The 19,774-nt window shown below is 34.9% G+C and overlaps 1 protein-coding gene across 1 annotated transcript in view; it reads right to left on the bottom strand.

Moving 5' to 3' along the window:
• LOC120303805 (protein bassoon-like) overlaps positions 1-19,774 on the bottom strand; it is a 191,019-nt gene that overhangs the window by 141,003 nt on the left and 30,242 nt on the right. The window contains exon 2 of the mRNA XM_039333635.1: positions 19,083-19,464. Within this exon, the coding sequence (XP_039189569.1) occupies positions 19,083-19,464 (382 nt within the window). The remainder of the gene's footprint in view (positions 1-19,082; positions 19,465-19,774) is intronic.

Consider the following 19,774-nt stretch of genomic DNA (forward strand, 5'->3'; position numbering starts at 1 on the left):
ATTGGTGATTCCCTATGTATATGAGGCTATGATTATACTTCCAGTTTAAATTCCTTTCTTATGAATTACCCACCCAGAACTGACATTGTCAACGAGCAATATGCCATAATCCCTGGATAGTTGTCTCAATAGGTGCCAGATGTTGCTCATACTTTAATTGCCTCTAATGTGTCACTTTGCTGCCTGATCACTGAGATTAAAGAGATCTTATTAGACAGCTTTATAGTCAATTTGAATTTTCACTAAACAGAATAATTACATACTCTATAATCTGCAATCTTGAGAGCTAGTTTAGTGTAGTGGTTAAAGTGTTGGCCTAGAAACCAGAAGCTGGGAATTCTAGTTTCGCCTTAGGAATGAAAAACTATCTGGGGTCAGTTACTCTCTCTCAGAGCAACTACCCTCACCTCACAGGGGTGTTGTTGTGGGCAAAATAGGAAGAGGAAGGACTATTGATAAGTTTGCAATCTTGAGTTATATATGAAAAAAGGCAGAATCAATCTTCAAAAAACCTTTTATAATTTTAATTTGTTTCGTGGACATCTTGGATTCCAGATTATTTATAAAAAAATTCAGTAGTGCTATCTACCCCACGGGTGTCAAACTCGCTGCGTCAAGTGACGTGTCGCGACGTATCATGACTTTTTTCGCATTGCCAGAGCTGAGGGGGTGCGGTCTCTGCATGATGCAACTGGCCCGCGGGCTGGCAGTTTGACACCCCTGATCTACCCCATTGTTACAAGGGTTCTATTCTTAGCTTTTTAATAACTTACTAATAAAATTGGATTTCATGAGTCTTTGAAATTAAAATAATATTTGACCAACCACAATATCCCTTTTAATGACAGGTTTGCCCTTGTAGCTCTACAATCATTTATAAACAGTGCTGCCCTTGTGACTGTACAGTGACTGAAATGGTTTTACACAATGGTGGGATTCAAATATGTGAACAACCAGTTCTCTGTGTGGATGCCGCTTCTGGAAGTCCAATCTGGGTCTGGGCAACAAAAAATTAGCTACCAGTTCTGCTGAAGTGGTGCAAACCAGCTGAATCCCACCACTAGTTTTACACCTTATCCTATGTGTTTATAGTTATATGTGCATGCACTCATTTTATCCTTTTTGCTGCCTTTCCCTGGATGTTTAAATGATTTGTATGTTTCTTACCTTTTATCCAATAAGTAGCTTTGTATTAGTAGTAAGGTAGCTAGATTCTGTGTGCCTGCAATAAACCTTCACAAAAGATTATTACGGATTTTCCTGTTATCCACAAATAAGTTATATACTCTCTGTCTGCACTTCATGCATTTATTCAATGGGAATTATGTTGCTGCTCTGAATGCAAAATAAAGTTATTTATAAATTGGTTGTAAATGGTGAAAATTGCATCCCAACATAGTCTAGCAAAAGCTTCCTAGAAAAGAAGAATATTTTCTTAGTCCATGGTTTCAGGATTATTTGAATTAGCAATTGTGTCAATAGCTTTTTAAAAATCCAAAAAAGTGTCCATTCTGTACAACATGATGCTGCTTTCTCAGCAGGTTTAAAAACTCCATTTTAAATAGAGCTATATATAAATTTATCAGCAATTTACATTAAAGATTTGGCCTCTAGTTTCTTGAATTCTTCTAGAAAAATGGGATTAAAACATAATTTGGAGGGGCAGAATATTCAGTAATTATACTTTAACAAAACATTCAGTGAAGCGTTTTTGTTGGAATTGAAATCATTTACTCTATTGGAAAATAAGCAAGCAATAGAACTTAGAAACTTTGTAATTTTAGAAATGAAATGAAATGAAACTCTAACCCTAAAGAGAAAGAAGGAAGGAAAAGAAGAGATAAGCCTGTCTTTTGTGAAATGTGCAATATGGCAAACAATGTTATGACATTTGAGACCAATGCAGCAATGTTTGGTTATATAGATGTAATATTTGCAACAGGTTTTAAATAAGAAATGAAAGACGCAAAAGAAAATACTTTGGAAGACCAGCAAGATAAAGGGTATACACAAATATTACTTGATACAGAAATACCGGAATATAAAGAAATTTTGGACTATAAAACAGAGATGACAGTCAAAGTGGAAATACAATTGAGAAACCAAGAGGAATATTAATTACTTCCCTGGTGATTACTACACAAAAATCAAAGAAATTCAAAATCCTTCCATGGAGAAAGAAAACCTCAAGGACTTTATGAGGATTTGGGAATAGTGCTGATTACGTTATAGACATGAACACACTTAAACCATTTTATTTCTGAGCAAATGAAAACCGGTCTAAACTTTTAATTTAAAAAGTATTAAAAATGTAGTTATTTTCTGCAGCAATGTAGGATAGAATCAAACTTCAGCATTTATTTGGAAATCAAGTAATGTATATGGCTCTAGCATTTTTAGCAATCTCTTAGCAGACATTTGGTGGGGAGTAGAGTTTCAGTAAATGGAGCCATTGGATTCCATACAATCATCATTAAAGGAGCTGCCTGTGGCTGCGTCTCACCTGAATCCACCTATGGATTTCAGTTCTCAGGTCCTTGTAGCTGACATTAGAGCTTTGTTGATGCAAATATTAAATTCTCTATTTAATTAGAAACAACTGAGATAATTTTAAAGGCTAATATCACAGGTGCATGCTTCAATAACCAACTAAAATCACAAGCTCGAGACCTTGGAGCATTTATATGTTCTTGTTCAATGCTCTCTATGCTGTCCTTGGAAAAACAGCAACTGTAGAGTTGAAAATATGCTGTTTTTAATACATCCAAGGTTGTTCCTCTTGCGACCTGCTGCTTTAATTACTTTTCACCCCCATGTTCGCTCTCCCACAATAAAACCCACATGCCTACTTTTTTTGGAGGGGGGGAGAAAGTGGATATGTTTCAATCTGAACAAATTATATTATTTATCATGCTTCTTAAAATGTCTCAGAACTTCAGCTTACTTTGTTCGTTTCCTGTATAACAGGCAAAAATGTGTGGATGACACAATCTAAAAAGGACTGTCAGGAAAGCTAATTGCTTCATTCTTTGAGAATAATATATCCAACACTTTTTCATTAGCGCTTATCTCATCTTTCTGCTTTGCTGTAACAGTATTTTTTGTCATTTTCCCCAAACCCACATACCAGCAAAGGGAGGAAAAAAAGAGTGGGAAAAATGCTTCGATCTGTTTGCACAAAAGGAACATTGGAGGCTATTAACAATTTTGGAAACAATGCTCATTATATAATCATGATAGCTTGTAAACTTCAATTTTAAAGTTCTGAATAGTATAATGCATAAGTATAATGGATCACAGAAATACGGCTAAAAACTACAATAATCATATAAGGTATGATTTGCTTGCAGATCTTCTTTAGAAATGCCAAAATTTAAGTGTCAGCCAAAAAAATAAATAAATCCCAAATGAAAAAGGATTGTAAAAGTGGTATATTTAGTTCACACAAAGGCTAGGTAATACGGCAGAGTGGCAAAAAATGAATCTGCTATAAAAATAAAGCCAGATAACAGATTTATTTCTCAAGTTGAAGATAGCTGGAAATCAGAACTGTCAACTAGATAATATTGGTCTCTGGAATTCAAAGAATGGGAACAAGAGACAAAGAGAAAGGGTCAGGAAGAGTTTCAAAGATGTTAACAAACATTGATATAATCTGACTAAAATGCAGAATACTTCTATATGTCTTTCTGCACTAAAGAGAAGCAAAAATGGGTGCTTCATCACTACAGTATCTTATGACTTGATAAAATTCCTAAGAAAGAAAAAAAAATGAAAAGAAAAGCTAGTGAAAGTTAGCATGGGAATGGTCTAGTTCAGGGGTCTTCAAACTTGTGGACTTCAACTCCCAGAATTCCTCAGCCAGCATGTCTGACTGAGGAATTCTGGGAGTTGAAATCCACAAATCATAAAAGGGCCAAGTTTGAAGACCCCTGGTCTAGTTCTTCCCACTCATGTACCTTACAAATTTACCTTTAATTACTTTTAAGAGCAATTTCTCCCAATTTCCCTCCATTTGCCTGTTCCATATGTCATACTATTCCCAGCAATCAGTCAGATATATTTTTGAATGCATTGGAGTACAAAGAAAAATGCTCAGAACTGAAACCAACTATAGTCTATAATGTGTGTGTGTGTGTGTGTGTGTGTGTGTGTATGCATGTATCTGTATAAATGTTTAATTTCTAGTTTTACAACATTTAAAGAAATGTGGGTTCTAGACTATTTTTAACAATAAATAAATTTCAATTATTGGAAAGAATTATGCAGCTATAAGTCATACACTATATAACATTTTGTTTCTCCTAGTGGATTGATACAGAATCAGAATAGAGCTGGAAGGGACTTTGGAGGTCTTCTAGTCCAGCCCCCTGGTCAAGCAGGAGACCCTATACCATTTCAGACAGGTGACTGTCCAGTCTCTTCTTAAACACCTCCAGTGATAAAGCTCCCACAATTTCTGAAGGCAAGCTCCTCACTGTTAGGAAGTTTCTCCTTAATTCCAGATTGCTTCTCTCCTTGATTAGTTTCCGTCCGTTGTTTCCTATCTTGCCTTCTGGTGCTTTGGAAAATAAATTGACTTCCTCCTTCTTGTGGCAGCCCCTCCAATACTGGAATACTGCTATCATGTCCCCCCTAGTCCTTCTTTTCTCTAGACTGGCCATTCCCAAATCCTGCAACTGTTCTTCATATGTTTTAGTCACCAGGCTTTTAATCAACTTAGTTTCTCTTCTTTGCACTTTTTCCAAAATCTCAACATCTTTTTTGTAGTATAGTGACCAATACTGGATGCAGTATTCCAGGTGTGGCCTTACTAAGGCTTTATAAAGCGGTACCAATATTTCACGTGATTTTGATTCTATGCCTCTGTTTATACAATCCAGGATTATATTAGCTTTTTTGGCTGCTGCTGCACACTGCTGGTTCATGTTTAAGTGATCGTCCACTAGGACTCCAAGGTCCCTCTCACAGTTACTATTTTTGAGCCAGGTTTATTTATTTATTTATGAGACTTATATACCGCTTTAAGTGCAAGCACTCTCTAAGCGGTGTACACCAGTAAGCAATGTATATATATATATTTACATTGCCCCCAACAATCTGGGTCCTCATTTTACCTACCCCGGAAGGATGGAAGGCTGAGCCAACCTTGAGCCGGTGAGATTTGAACTGCTGACCTGCTGAACACAGTCAGCTAAAGTGGCCTGCAGTACTGCACTCTAACTGCTGCGCCACCGGTTTTGCCTAATTTGTACTTGTACCTTTGGTTTTTCCTGCCCAGGTATAAAACCTTGCTTTTCTCCACATTAAATATTATTTTGTTGGATAGGGCCCATTGTTCAAGTCTGTCAAGATCTTTTTGGATCCTGGGGTGTTGGCTATTCCTGCCAGCTCAATGTCATCTGCAAATTTGATGAATTCCCCTTCTATTACCTCATCTAAGTCATTTATGAAGATATTGAAGAGTACTGGGCCTAAGACAGAACCTTGTGGTACTCCACTGTTTACTTCCCTCCATGTAGATGTAGTACCATTAAGGACTACTTGTTAGGTATGGTTTGTCAGCCAGTTACATATCCATCTGGTGGTGATGTTGTCTATCCCACATTTTTCTAGCTTACCAAGAAGTAAGTTGTGGTGTAGTTTGTGAAATGCCTTGCTGAAGTCTATCATACTATGTCCACAACATTTCAATGGCCTACTAATTTAGTCACTTTGTCAAACAATGAAATATGATTGGTTTGGCATGATCTGTTTTTAACAAATGCATGCTGGCTACTATTTATAACTTTGTTTCTAGATGTTCACAGGTCTGTTTTTTCAGTATTTTTCCAGTATCTTCCCAGGCATTGATGTTAGGCTGATTGGATTGTAGTTTCCTGAGTCTGTTTTTTTCTTTTTTTGATGATAGAACCATATCAGCTCTTTTCCAATCCTTTAGTAGATCCCCAGTGCTCCAAGATTATTGAAATATATGATATAATGGTTCTGAGATAACATCTGCCAGCTCCTTCAGAACTCTGGGATATAATCCATTAGGTCCTGGTGATTTACATTCATCAAGGTCAGACAGGTATTCTCCTACCATTTTCTTGCTTATTTTAGTTTTTATTTCTAGTCTGTCTTTTACAGTTATGTTTTTGGTAGGTTGGGCTATAGTTTCTTTTTGCATGAAGACTGATGCAATGACCGATGAGTTAAGCACCTCTGCTTTCTCTCTACTGCCTGTTACTTCCTTGCCATCTTCTCTCTTTAGTGGACCAACTGTTTCCTTGACTTTTTTTTTTGTTATATATATGTTGAAAGAAACTTTTTTTTATTATCCTTGATTTTTATTACTTTTGCTTTCCAGACTTCATCTTTGCAGATTCAGGCTATCTGCTGATATTCTGCCTTAGTTATGTGCCCCTCGTTCCATTTTTTGTACTTATCCTTTTTGTCTTTCAGTTTATTAGAGAGATCTTTCTGCAACCATGCTGGTTTCTTCTTGGATTTCTTATTTTTCTTTTTTAATAGTATTGTGTTGGACTGGACTTTTTTTTTTTTTTATTGAGAATTTTTAACATTTTACAAAATAAATCCCCTCCCCAAACCCGCCCACCTACCCATACCCTCCCCCAACTCCCCAAACCTCCCTAACCCTCCCCTGAACCTCCCAGAGTTGATTACAGGCTTATCCAAAATGTTTCAAAAGAAAAAAAAGAAAAAGAACTTAAAACACATATAAAACTTAAGACACCTATAAATCCTAAACAATCCTAAGAACCTTAAATTAAATGAATTATTTCTAGAAAATAATAATAAACACATTATAATATACTCTAAAAATCTTCTAATCTTACTTATAATATTATCCATCCTTCTAGATAAGTTTCTTCCAAGACACAATTTTAAGCACTGCTTTCTTTAAACATCTATAACTACAATATAAAGTCAGCATAAATCATAAGCAAATCTAAATACATTTAGTTAAACGAGTTATAGTCCCTCCAAAACACAAATTTAAACAATCAAAACTTGAAACATTAGAACAAACAAATTATAGTCAATCAAAAACACAAATCTAAACATTACTTAAAACTTTAAACATTAAAAATCCCGCCCAAAACACTAAACACATTGTAATATACTCCAATCCTTCTAATATCATAAATATTATTATCATTTTCATAAACTCCCCCAAAACACAAATTTATACATTACTTAAAACTTAAAAAAGGAAAAAAAAAACAAGACACCTTTATACTCATTTAAATCTTATCAGATTCCATCCAAAGTAGACAGTTTATAGCAAATTCCACCCTCAAAAAACACTATAGGAAATTCCATCCACCATAAACACAATAGATATTCAAATCTTCATCAGTAACAAATTGCAACCACAAAAACCCCAATCCTTATCAATCTCAATTGTCCATTTTCATTCTCCATTCATTATCATACTGATATTATTATTGTCAGCCTCGATTGTCCATTTTCGTCATAAAGCTTAAAACAAATGCTTTAGGATCTGTCCTCAAAAGCTGCTCCAAATTTTCTGAGTCTCCCAACGACTCAGAAGCCAGTACATGTGGGGATTCCTTAAGCTCCTTATTCTGTTGGTCTTTTTCTTTACAATTATACGTTGCACAGATTTTCCTCTGCCCCTTCCTCTCAACTTGTTGACGCCCCTCAGGCTGGAATTTCCCCTTTTTCATCTCAGATGACCCTTCCATCCTTGAAGATTGCTCCAAAGGATTTATGGGTCTTGCTTCTCCCACAGATTCAGCAATCACTAGGTGTGAAATTTCATTACTCTTCTTCAGTTGCTGCTTTTCTTTACAGTTTTGTGCTACACAAGTTGTCTCCTGCTCCTCAATCTGAACATGTTGAGATCTCTTAAACAGGGGTTGCCCAATTTTAGAGTCTTCAAACTGTAATTCTACATCCATTTCTTCCAAAGTCTTGAACTTAATAGATGGAGATGAACATACCCCCAATACTGAAGTATAAAAATCTTTTGCTTGAGAAACAGTATTAAGTCTGTAACATATTCCCAGGTAATTCACCACCATTCCAATCGGAACATCCCATCTAAACGAAATTCGTCTCATTTTAAGTTCATTTGCTAAAAAGGCAAACTCCTTTCTTCTTCTTAAAATTTTAGATGGGATCTCCTTTAAAATTATAACATCTTGTGAAGCAATTTGAAATCTCTTCTTATAAAAAGCTTGTATAATTTCATTGCGTAAAGATTTCTTCCCAAAGTAAATTACCACATCTCTTGGCAAATTCTTTTGTACTGCCACCGCAGAGTTAACTCTAAATAGTTTTTCAATTTCACTAAGTATTCCTTCTTTTTCTTTATTCAAAATTACAGCAAAGTCCTTTGCAACCATCTCTTTCAGATCTTCTTGCAAGGACTCTTCCAAGCCCCTAATTCTTAAGGCGTATTCCATTTGACCATATTGAAGCATAAGAATCTCGTTTTCCATTTCTTTTTCCATACTTTCAATTTTCCCCTCCATTAATTCCACTTTTTCAGCTACTTCTTCCACATGGGAATTCAACTTTTCAAGAACAGAAGCAACTCCTTTTAGAGCCAAAACTATGTCTTGCCTCAAAATCTTATTATTTTCTTCCAAAATCTTTTTCATTTCTGCCCTAATTTGAATTGTAAAATTTCCCATCATTTGTTGCATATCCTTCACAGTTGTTGGCTGGGCCACAGAAGATTTAGGAACTGTGAAATTCAGTGGACGCTTTGGAGCCATCTTAAAAAAAAAACTTTACTCCTTCTTAAAAATTACAAAAATTCCTTCAAAAGAAAATCATAACTCCCTCAAAGGAAAATCTTTAAAATAATGAAAAAAATAAAAAAATAAAAAAAGGGAGTTAGAAAAGAAGAAAAAAAAATAAAAAAAATTAAGATATACACTCCAATCATTAAAATGAAAAAAAAGAAGGAAAAGAGGAGGGAAAAAACCAGAATGCCTGCCCTTTAAAAATACAAGAGACAAAACCACAAATCAAACCAAAACAAAAAGTTAAAATATACACTCCAATCGTTAAAGTGAGAAAAAAAAGGGAAGAAAAACCAAAATGCCTGCCTTTTAAAAATACAAAAAGCAAAACAAAAAATCAGACCAAAACCAGAATGCCTGCCCTTTAAAAATACAAGAGACAAAGCAACAAATCAAACCAAAACAATAATAATACTTCTAAAATCCATCCAATTCATTAAAAAGAAAAAAAAAAGGAGAAAGTAAAAAAAGCCGATCGCCACTCTAGCTTCCCCCCCAAAAAAAAGAGAAAAACGCTAGAAGGTCTCCCGATCGCCATTTACTTTCTCTTTCAACAGAAAAGCAAATAGTAGAAAAAAAAGACTGTAAACAAAACAATAAACCTTTGGATTTAAAATAAAATCGAAAAAGGCGAAAAATAAATCAATAAAAGAAATTAGAATATACACTCCAATCGTTAAAGTGAAAAAAAGAAGGGGGGGGGAAAACAAAATGCCTGCCTTTTAAAAATACAAAAAGCAAAACAAAAAATCAAACCAAAACAATAATGTTTAGAAAATTAAACAACAAAAATTAATAATACTCTAAAATCCATCCAGTCCTTAAAAAGAAGAAAGAAAAAAAAGAGAAGGTAAAAAAGCCGATCGCCATTCTAGCTTCCCGAAAAAAAAAACACTAGAAAGTCTGCCGATCGCCATTTTACTTTCCCTTTCAGCAAAAAGCAAAAAATAAAAAGAAAGACTATAACAAAAGAATAAACCTTTAAATTTAAAATACATGTAAAGTCAAGGAAAGCAAAAAAATAAATCCTCTAAACAACTCTGTCCGCTTCTTAAAAAAAAACTCACTAAATCACTTTAAACGCGGAGGTGGTTGCGAGGGCTTGTTTTGTCCCAAGGACAAAAGCAGCTGGGAAGCGGAGACAGTCTGAACTCCGTGGGAGCACTCTGTCACCCCCAAAAAAGAAAAATTGGGGGTACATAAGAGGCTCTACCACTATTCAGACTACCCTCTGCCCCCCCCTTTGCCCGGGAGGGGGATTTTGAACCGCTGAACAGCTGATGTCTGCTGTTCATAGCGGTTCATTACACTTACCCAGGAGGACGGCTACAAAGTAGCCGCCATCGCCCAACGCAGATCCACCGGAAGTCCCCGACTTTTATGATCATATTTTTCAGACTTTCCCACATTTCTTGAGTTGTTTTCCCTTTAGGATTTTCATCCATGGACTTTTTCTTAGGCTCTCTCTGAGTTTGTTAAAATCAGCTCTTTTAAAGTTTAAGACATTGGTTGTATTATTTTCTATTGTTTGTGTTTGCATTATATCAAATTGCAGTATGACGTGGTCACTCTTGCCCCCTGGTTCCGGCAATTTCAACTCTCTCTATCACTTCTTCTCTATTAGTAAGAATTAGGTCCAGTATAGCTTTTCCTCTACCACATCAGATATGATGTAGATTTACTGTTCTTGTTTAATCTGATCTATTATAATGCATTTTTTTATTTTATCTCTCTCACACAAATGCACACACACACACACACACACACACACACACACACACACACATCTTCACATCCCCAAAGGGAAAGAGCAAAAAAGAAGTAAGAAATCAGGTATTATTTCTTATTCTTAGGAATAAAGGTATGAGATAATACAATTTAACTTACATTTAGTTTAGCCCTCCATTTCTTTCTGCCTTGCAAACTATCCTTGTTTCTACCAAGTTCATGGATTGGTTTTTGTTGTTGAAAATTCTCATCCAACTAAAACTTTCCTGGTCTTCTCTGTCTTCTCAACCATCCTCCCCCCTCCCCTGTACATTTCCTTTCAGTTTAATCCTTATTGTCTCTGACTAAATTATGTCAACATATTTTTACGTTTGGCTGACTTATTTTTGTATACCCTCCACATACATTCAGAAATCAGTAAGTGGACAAAGGAATTGCCAAGATTGTAAAGTTAGTGCCACCGCATTTCCAATGCTTTCAACTTATTTCTGTTTCCCTAGCACACTCAACTCTCACCATATAACAAAGGAGGCAGCATTACATTCTTATACATAGTCATTTTAGTACTTTTGACAAACATTCATTTCTCACACCAGATTATGTACTCTCCACTACCCTTATCAGCACTACCACATCATAATTCCCCCCCCCCATTCATTTCCTATCTTTATTAAATATTCTACCAAGGAACATAAATTCATCTACTTGTCCTAGTCTTTTGAATTTAAACACAACTATCTTTGTCTCTGATACATTAACTCAATTATATAGATGCAGTTGCATTGTAAATCATTCATATCCTCAGCTAACAATGTGGCATTATCTGTGAAAAAAACAAATCCATTCATGTCCCTATTCCATAAGGTGGGTTTCCATGGTAGGGAAGGTCTGCCTTCTCATGTCTGCCAAGTATAGTTCCCTGAGAGATGAGACCTATAGCATGCCTCTCTTGCGATGAGGGATGAAGGGCCTTAAGTTCAAAACCAGCACTTTGAATTGGACCTGGAAGCAGAGTGGCAACAGATGCAGCTCATGGAGAAGGATCATAAAATGTGCTGTTCTAGAAGCACACGTAGTTGTTCGCACCGCTGCATTTTGTACCAGTTGAAGCTTCCAGACACTCTTCAAGGGCAGCCCCATGCAGAGCATATTACAGTAATCCAATCTACCCTTGCAACCCTTATCATTTTTCAATATCCAACATACGGTTTCTATTTCATCATTATTCTTCTTGGACACTTAATATTTACAATATTCATTTCTATTCCACTCTTCTGCTTCTACAGTATACACATTTCCCAAACTTTCCTTCCAGCATTCCTTCATTTAAGTTTTTTTATTTTTAATCCCATACCCTTTGCTAGGGACTCCTTGTTTAGCCCTCTTTAACCACTTTCTGCCTTCAAATAATTTCCCATATAGGACTTGTACTTTCACCATTTTAATATTTCTATTTTCATTATAGTTTCGCTTCTTTAGTTTTCTTCCATGTAGCTTTCATTATATTTGATTTTATTATATACAATGTTCAAATAAATGAAGTAATGTTCTCTTTCAAATTTGGTATTATATACTGAATCAAGTGTCTTTTCTCTTTGTTCTGTCCTATGATTATACCTCAGGTTGAGCGCTCATTCACTAAGCAGGATAAGAGCAATTATTCCCTTTAAGCAGAGAGAATCTTAAATCAGAAAGAATAAAGGTGTCATAATTAAAAAATGATACCCTAACACTTTCAAAAGTATATTCAACGTAAGTTCAGAATGAGTGGTAATCTAATTCATTACTATCCAAACACAGAGCAATTGAACAAATAAATATGTTTCCTTTCATGTAATACAAATTAATTTGGATGTAATAAAGATCTTGAAGCCTAAATAAACTAAATAAATTTAGTTATCTAAATTTATTTATTTAGATTTTTACCCTGAATTTATTAATTTTTTTATAAACAATTCAAGGCAGTGAACATGCACAATATTTTTTTCCTCCTCCCATTTCCCCCCAAGAACAATCCTATAAATTTGGTTGGGCTGAAAGAGAACGATTGGCCCAAAGTCACCAGCAGGTTTTCATATCTAATGCAGGAGTAGTACTCACAATCTCCTGATTTCTAGCCTGGTGCTTTAGCTACTAGACCAAACTGTCTCTATGTACATTATATTATGAATAAATATTACCAGCAATGCAGGTAGTCAAGAATACTCAAAAGTCTTGCATGATGTTCTCAAACAGCATGATTTTCATGCATCTAGGAATTATTTGGCAAAAAAAGCACTTAAAACTGGCATTGGTGGAACTCTTTAAATAAACTTATATGACTTTCTTAAATGCACAAATGTTTGCCAACTTATATTTTGGACATAAGCCATTTAAAAGTTAATGAATCAAGTCTGGAAAGAATTTTTTAATCGATCGGATGAGGAAATGGAATCCAATTCCCAATTCAGAATATGTCATAAAAGATTGTCCTCCAAAAATGTAGGCTCTTTATTCTCCTAGATAACAGTTTTCTTATCCAGGGAAACTATTTCTGGCACTTTTCATATTTGTTTCTCATGGCCCCTCATCTGTATGGCCATTTTACAAAAAGTGGTTCCTGAGAGAGGAATGAAGCAATCTCTTTAATTTTATTTTTTATATAAGTGGACTGGACGCAGGTGTATCCTTTACAATGGCGATGATCTTAGGGAGAAAGAAGGATCAGCCCTGAGTGATCCATTCTTATTACAATCTTCTCTTCAAAGTGATTATTTTTTTACAGGTATCAAATTTTACAAATAAGATATTACATTAAAAGTAAATAGGGTACTTGATCACTATTCTTTATAATGACAAGATAATGAGTCATCCTAATATTATTTAGTTTGTATTATTTATATCTTTATTTATATCTTCATAAAGATTGAAGATAGGAAGCAGATATTAAGCAACATTTATGATTTACTGTAATTCACAGTCAAAATATATTGAAGACAATTTGAACTTAGAACTTTTTATTCTCAACTTTTTCATGGTCTTCAATAATATTCAAGAAATTCTATTTTCATTCTCTAAATGGAATTTCATTGGAAAATATATTTCCTCAAACGTTAAGGCAAATGTGCATTTAACACAACAGGGCATCATTCAAGCAGAGCTACTATAGATATTATAGCATTGACATAAATAGAAGTTGAATTGTAATTGTGGTTAGGGTATTGCATCTTTATTTGCATATAAATAATTTTGACCTGAACAAGAGGATAAAGCAAATGTTACACAAAATAATTTATACAGTTTTAATTACAAATTAAAGACTGCTAGATGAAAGATGATGTATTCCAATATGTTTCATTGCTTCAGGGTGGCTTGATTGACCTACTATTATATACAATTTTGTATAGCTAAGGCAGCCCTTCCCAGTCTGATATGCTTCAGATATGCTGAATTACAATTCCCTTAGCTAAAATATTTTGTTACTAGATCGCTGATACATATATACTGAGAAAAAGTCCCAGTGAAGAACCCAACATGGTGACACAATGTACTGTTCCAGTTAGTATCATTCAAATGACATCCATGTTCGTCCCACTGCACCATTCTCATCCTTCTTGGGAGATCCAGTGCTGCTTAATAGTTGGACGGTGTGCTTAAAGAGAACTGGTGAGTTTTTTTTTTATAAACGGACAGAGCTGAGTAGAGGATTTAGTTTTTGCTTTCTTTGACTTATTTGGATTTTAAGTTTTAAGACTTGTTTCTATTTTTATTCTCTCTTTTTATTTTTCTTTCTTTGTTGAAAGGGAAAGTAAAATGGCGATCGGCAAATCTCTCGGTGTTTTTTTTCTGGAAGTTAGAATGCTGACCGGCAGGCTTTTTGGTGTTTCTCTTTCTTTCCTTTCCCTTTCCCTTTTTATTTTCTTATGATTGGAATGGTTGTTTTTGGTATCTTTAAGTATTTTTTTGGAACGGACTTTTTCTATTTAATTATTTTTTTTTCTTCTCCCCTTTTTTTTTTCTTTTCTTTGAACTCCCTTCTTTTTATTGTAATGACCCTTTTTTGAAGGACTTTTTTCTGTTTAATTTTTGCAATTTTTAAGAAGGAGTAAAGTTTTTTTTTTAATTCCTTTTCTCTTCTTTTTTTTCCCTTTTTTCTTTTTATTATAATGACCTTCTTTGGAGGGAGTTATGATTTTTGAAGGAATTTTTATAATTTTTTAAGAAGGACTAAAGGTTTTTCTTTAAGATGGCTCCAAAGCGTCCAGGGATTTCTACAGCTTCTAAATCAACAGTTTCACCCTCTTCTGGGGGTCAACTAATAACTATGAAGGATTTGCAAGACATGATGGGAGATGTTATAATTCAAATTAGGGCAGAAATGAAAAAGATTTTAGAGGAAAATAATAAGATCTTGAGACAAGATTTTGTTTTGGCTTTAGAAGGAGTTGCTTCTGTTCTTGAAAAGGTGAACTCCCATGTGGAAGAGGTAGCTGAAAAAGTGGACATAATGGAGGGGAAAATTGAAAGTATGGAAAAAGAAATGGAAAATGAGATTCTTATGCTTCAATATGGACAAATGGAATATGCCTTAAGAATTAGAGGCCTGGGAGAGTCTTTGCAAGGAGATCTGAAGGAGATGGTTGCAAAGGACTTTGCATTGATTTTGAATAAAGAAAAAGAGGGAATACTTAGTGAAATTGAAAAATTATTTAGGGTTAACTCTGTGGTGGCAGCACAGAAGAATCTGCCAAGAGATGTGGTAATTTACTTTGGTAAAATCTTTGTGTGAGAGGCCTCAACAAGTCCAGGTTGAGGAGCAGAAGACAACTTGTGCAGTATACAATTCCAAAGAAAAGCAGCAACAGAAGAAGGTTAAGGAAGTTTCATATTCAGTGGTCTCTGAATCTCTGGGAGATGTTAGACCTACAAAGTCTTTGGAGCAATCTTCAAGGGTGGAATTGCTGCCTGAAATGGAAATTGGGAAATCTCAGTTTGAGGGGCATCAACAAGAGAGGAACGGGCAGAGGATAACTTGTACAACTTACAATTGTAAAGACCAATACAAGGAGGAATTCAAGGAACCCTTACCTGTATTGGCTTCGGAGTCGATGGGAGATTCAGGAATTTTGGAGCAGTCTCCTAAGGCAGAACTTGCAGCATTTCTTACGAGTTTGATACAAGAATGGAGAAGGGAAATGGAAGAATGGAAGAATGGAGAATGGAAAAAACTGGAATGTGAATAATTAATAATAATACTAATATAATTGAGACTGATAAGGATGCAGTTTCTTACGGATGGAATTTGTTATTGGTGAAGATTGAAATGTTTAATGTGTTTATTATGGATAGGCATATAAGGGAATTTTGTTGTTTTAAGTTTTGAACCTTTAATGATAATATTGTTTAAATTTGTGTTTTGAAGGGATTATAATTTGCTCATTTTAGTGAGGGGATTCTAATGTTTTAAATTTTAAGTAATGTTTAAATTTGTGTTTTGAAGGGAGTATAACTTGTTCAAGTTTTAAGTATGCTTAAATTTGGTTTTTAAATATTATTAATATTTTTAAGAGAAAATAATTTGTTTAATTAAATGTCTAGATTTGTTTAGGAAAGAAAGTAATGTTTAAATTTGTGTTTTTGGAGGGAGTTTATATAGAATGATGATTGTATTTAGATTTGTTTAGGATTTAAAAGTGTTTCTAGTTTTTAAATATTATTATTAATATTTTTAAGAGAAAATAATTTGTTTAATTAAATGTGCTTAGATTTGTTTAGGACTTATAGGTTTTTTAAGTTTTTTCTTTTTGGATAGGAGAGAAGATTATGAAGATTGAAGGAAATATGTATTTACTTTAAGTTTTTTAAGAGTATTTAGTTTTAATGGTATAACAAAGGTTTATATGTTTATTTTTTCGTTTTAGGATAAAGAAAGAGGGAGAAATTAGATTTTACACTATAGATATAGATATTCAAAGAAAGTAATGTTTAAATTTGTGTTTTTGGAGGGAGTTTATATAGAATGATGATTGTATTTAAATTTGTTTAGGTTTTAAAAGTGTTTTAAGTTTTTTTTTTTTTTTAATTAAGCCTGTACTCAGCTCTGGGAAGTCCAGGGGAGGGTTTGGGAGGTTGGGAAGGGGGGGGGTGAGGTAGGGTTGGGGGGGGGTATGGGAAGGGGATTTGTTTTTGTAAAATGTAAAAAATTTTCAATAAAAAAAAAAATAGTTGGACGGTGTGGGTGGGGTTCTGTGATGTCAAATCTATATAGAATCTGAGGTTTGCATGACAGCAGCTCAGACATTGATTGTTATTGCTTAATAATCATCTCAGGACAATCACGGCTGAGACTGCAACAAGCAAAGAAAGATTTTAATCCTTAACTGAATGCCACATTTTTGATAAAATTTGCTCTTTGACATGAGAAAAAGATATTGGCATTAAATTGGAGCAGTAACATTTCCTGGGGCTATGATCAAGGAAGGCCCATTCCTTTATTCTACAGTTCCACTCCCAATTGCTTCCCCTATCACAGCAGTTGCTATTAACAACAGATGCATTAAAGGGGATCAAGAATTTCATATCTTGCCTGATTTGATTATGATTATAGAACCTACATTTATTTTTCATTTAGAACGGGTATTTGCTATAGGAGTTCATCCCCTTTGCAAACTGACATCCAACAGAAAGTAATTTTTTTAATTAAAGATATTAATAGGTTAATAGATATCAATGTGCCTCTGAATAGTGTTTTAAAGTGCCATATATTGTAGATTGAACATTAGGAAAATGTAGTGTTCTTGGAGCTAAAGGGCTACCTATATCTGCTCATCATTTGGTGTTGTCCCAAAGGTGCTTTTTCAGGGGCCAACTGGACTTTCTTGTTTTTCTTTGAAAACGTTTCAGTTCTCATCCAAGAAGCTTCTTCAGATCTGACTGGATGGTGAGAAATGGAAGAATTTATATGCCTTCTATGCAAATGACCAGCTGTCTGCAAGGTATATAAATCTTTCCATTCCCCACCATCCAGTCAGACCTGAAGAAGCTTCTTGGCTGAGAAGTGAAATGTCTTCAAAGAAAAACAAGAAAGCCCAGTTGCCTCCTGAAAAAGCACCTTTGGGACAACCATGATTGAGAATCTCCATGTTAATAGATAATAATTTATTTTCTGGTAAAAGATCAATTGGATTAGTCCATTGAAAATATCTTTCTAAGGTCATTACGAAATTTGAGCTTTTATATACATCACTCAGATCAACAGTCACGCAACTACACAAAGAGCCATGACTATTTTTATCCAGCCATAAATTATATCTTATTGTACTCAGATCTTAATTTCATTCTGATTTCAGCAACATCAAACTATGCTGGGGAGGTTACATAATTTCAGAAACTATACTGCAGATTTTAAGGTTTTATTTCTCATCTTCCATTCAATTAAAAAGTAATGCTAAACAAATATGATAGGGATAATACGATCATAGCCCATTCATTTATGGACCATCCAAAGTTAAAGCACTGAAAAAAAGGGAATTATAATTGTTTTTCAGACTTACGACTGTTGCAGCACCCCTATAGTTACATGATCAAAATTTGACCGCTTTGTAACCTGCATGTATTTATGAGAGCTGCAGTGTCCTGGGGTCATGAGATCACCTTTTGTGACCTTCTGGCAAGCAAAATCAATGGGGACACCAGAATCACTTAACAACTATGTTACTAACTTAGTAACTGCAGTGATTCACTTAACAACTGAGGCAACTAAAGTTGCAAAATGGGGCTATCAATGACTATCTTGCTTAGCAATAGAAATTTTAGGCTCAATTGTAGTCGTAAGTCAAGGACTACCACTATTATATATAGAATATCTTTATTTTTTATTCTGTTTATTTCTGTTCATTATATATATCCTTTCATTTCATGTTTTGATACATATCATCTAACCAAAAGGACAAAAGGAAAAGATACTTAAAAGAACTGAAGAATGCAAATCAGCTAGAGCTGTTAACAAAATAAACTATAGAAAACAGCTATCATGGTTGCACTGATGGCATTAATAAACGAGGAAAATTGTTGCTTTCATTTCTTGAGAAAGATTATTGAAAACATCCACCAAGAATAAAACATATGACGTCTGAACAAAGAATAAGAATAAACACTTATTGTGAGAATCTGCACAGATTCTATGATATATACTGTATAACAGATGGGAATATTGTATTGGAAAGACACTGAGATTCACCACAAACAGTCCTTAGGAATTTCCTATTCTCCTTGATCTACTCAGCCAGCAGATAAAATACTTCTTTTTCTCTGTCTTCTTATTCTCATCTTTTCATAGATGGATATTGATAGATATATTGTGTGCATTTGTGATGTGTGAGTGGATGGGTGTATATGTGGATGGATGTATTTAGAACATTTTCTAATAAAATAGATAGAAAGCATTCTATCATGTTACATGGAGCCTTAACAAATACATGCTCTGACACTGCATACAAGATCCTTAATAAACTAGACAAGCAATTTAGCAGAGCTAAAACACCAAATAAGATTGTTTACAGTGTTAATGTTATCCATATAAGAAACCATTACCTCAGTCAGATGAGGGTTGGGGTTGAATCCACATTGGTTGCAGACCTTGTTCTGACACTGTGTACAGGTATTGAAGTTTGGCTGGTTAGGAGAGGAGGTGAGATCTGTTGTCTTGCATATAGGGCAGAGCGTGCTACTGGGAAGGGGGGCAATTTGTGGGACTGAATAAGGTGAGGTAGGCGTGCTGCCTCGCTCCGGGGAAACAGATGGTGAACGTCCACCCACTTGGAGAGTCCTCCTGGGCCCATCCGTGTGTTGGGGAGCATGCCCCTGGCTCCGTTTCTCTCTTGGGGTTTCGCTGCCTGGAGCAACTTTTGTCAGGGACGGGGAAGGTGTCCTCTGTCCAAAGGAGGAATCTGATTGTTCTGGTCTTCTCGGTGTGCTGAAACACATGAAAAGGCATATTGAATAAAATGGTGATAACAACACAAACTCCCACAGAAAAGGCTGGAAAAAACAATCTAAGTAGTTTGAAGAGTTGCAGTTAATTACTGCCAACAGATGTTCAAACACAAGGATTGCATTGTCTTATTTATTTTTAATACTCCCAATAATAGGAGTTATTCTAAGAAGCAGTTAGAGCTCACCATACCTAGAGCATATTTAATGTCAGACTGGCTCAAACCTGTTCCTTTTTCTGCAGCCTCAAAAAAGAGAGATTATATGTACACTGAGAACCAACAGAAATCAGG

Source organism: Crotalus tigris, unplaced genomic scaffold, assembly GCF_016545835.1.
Source record: "Crotalus tigris isolate CLP2741 ecotype Arizona unplaced genomic scaffold, ASM1654583v1 scf7180000017625.6296891, whole genome shotgun sequence".
NCBI classification, from domain to species: Eukaryota; Metazoa; Chordata; class Lepidosauria; order Squamata; family Viperidae; genus Crotalus; species Crotalus tigris.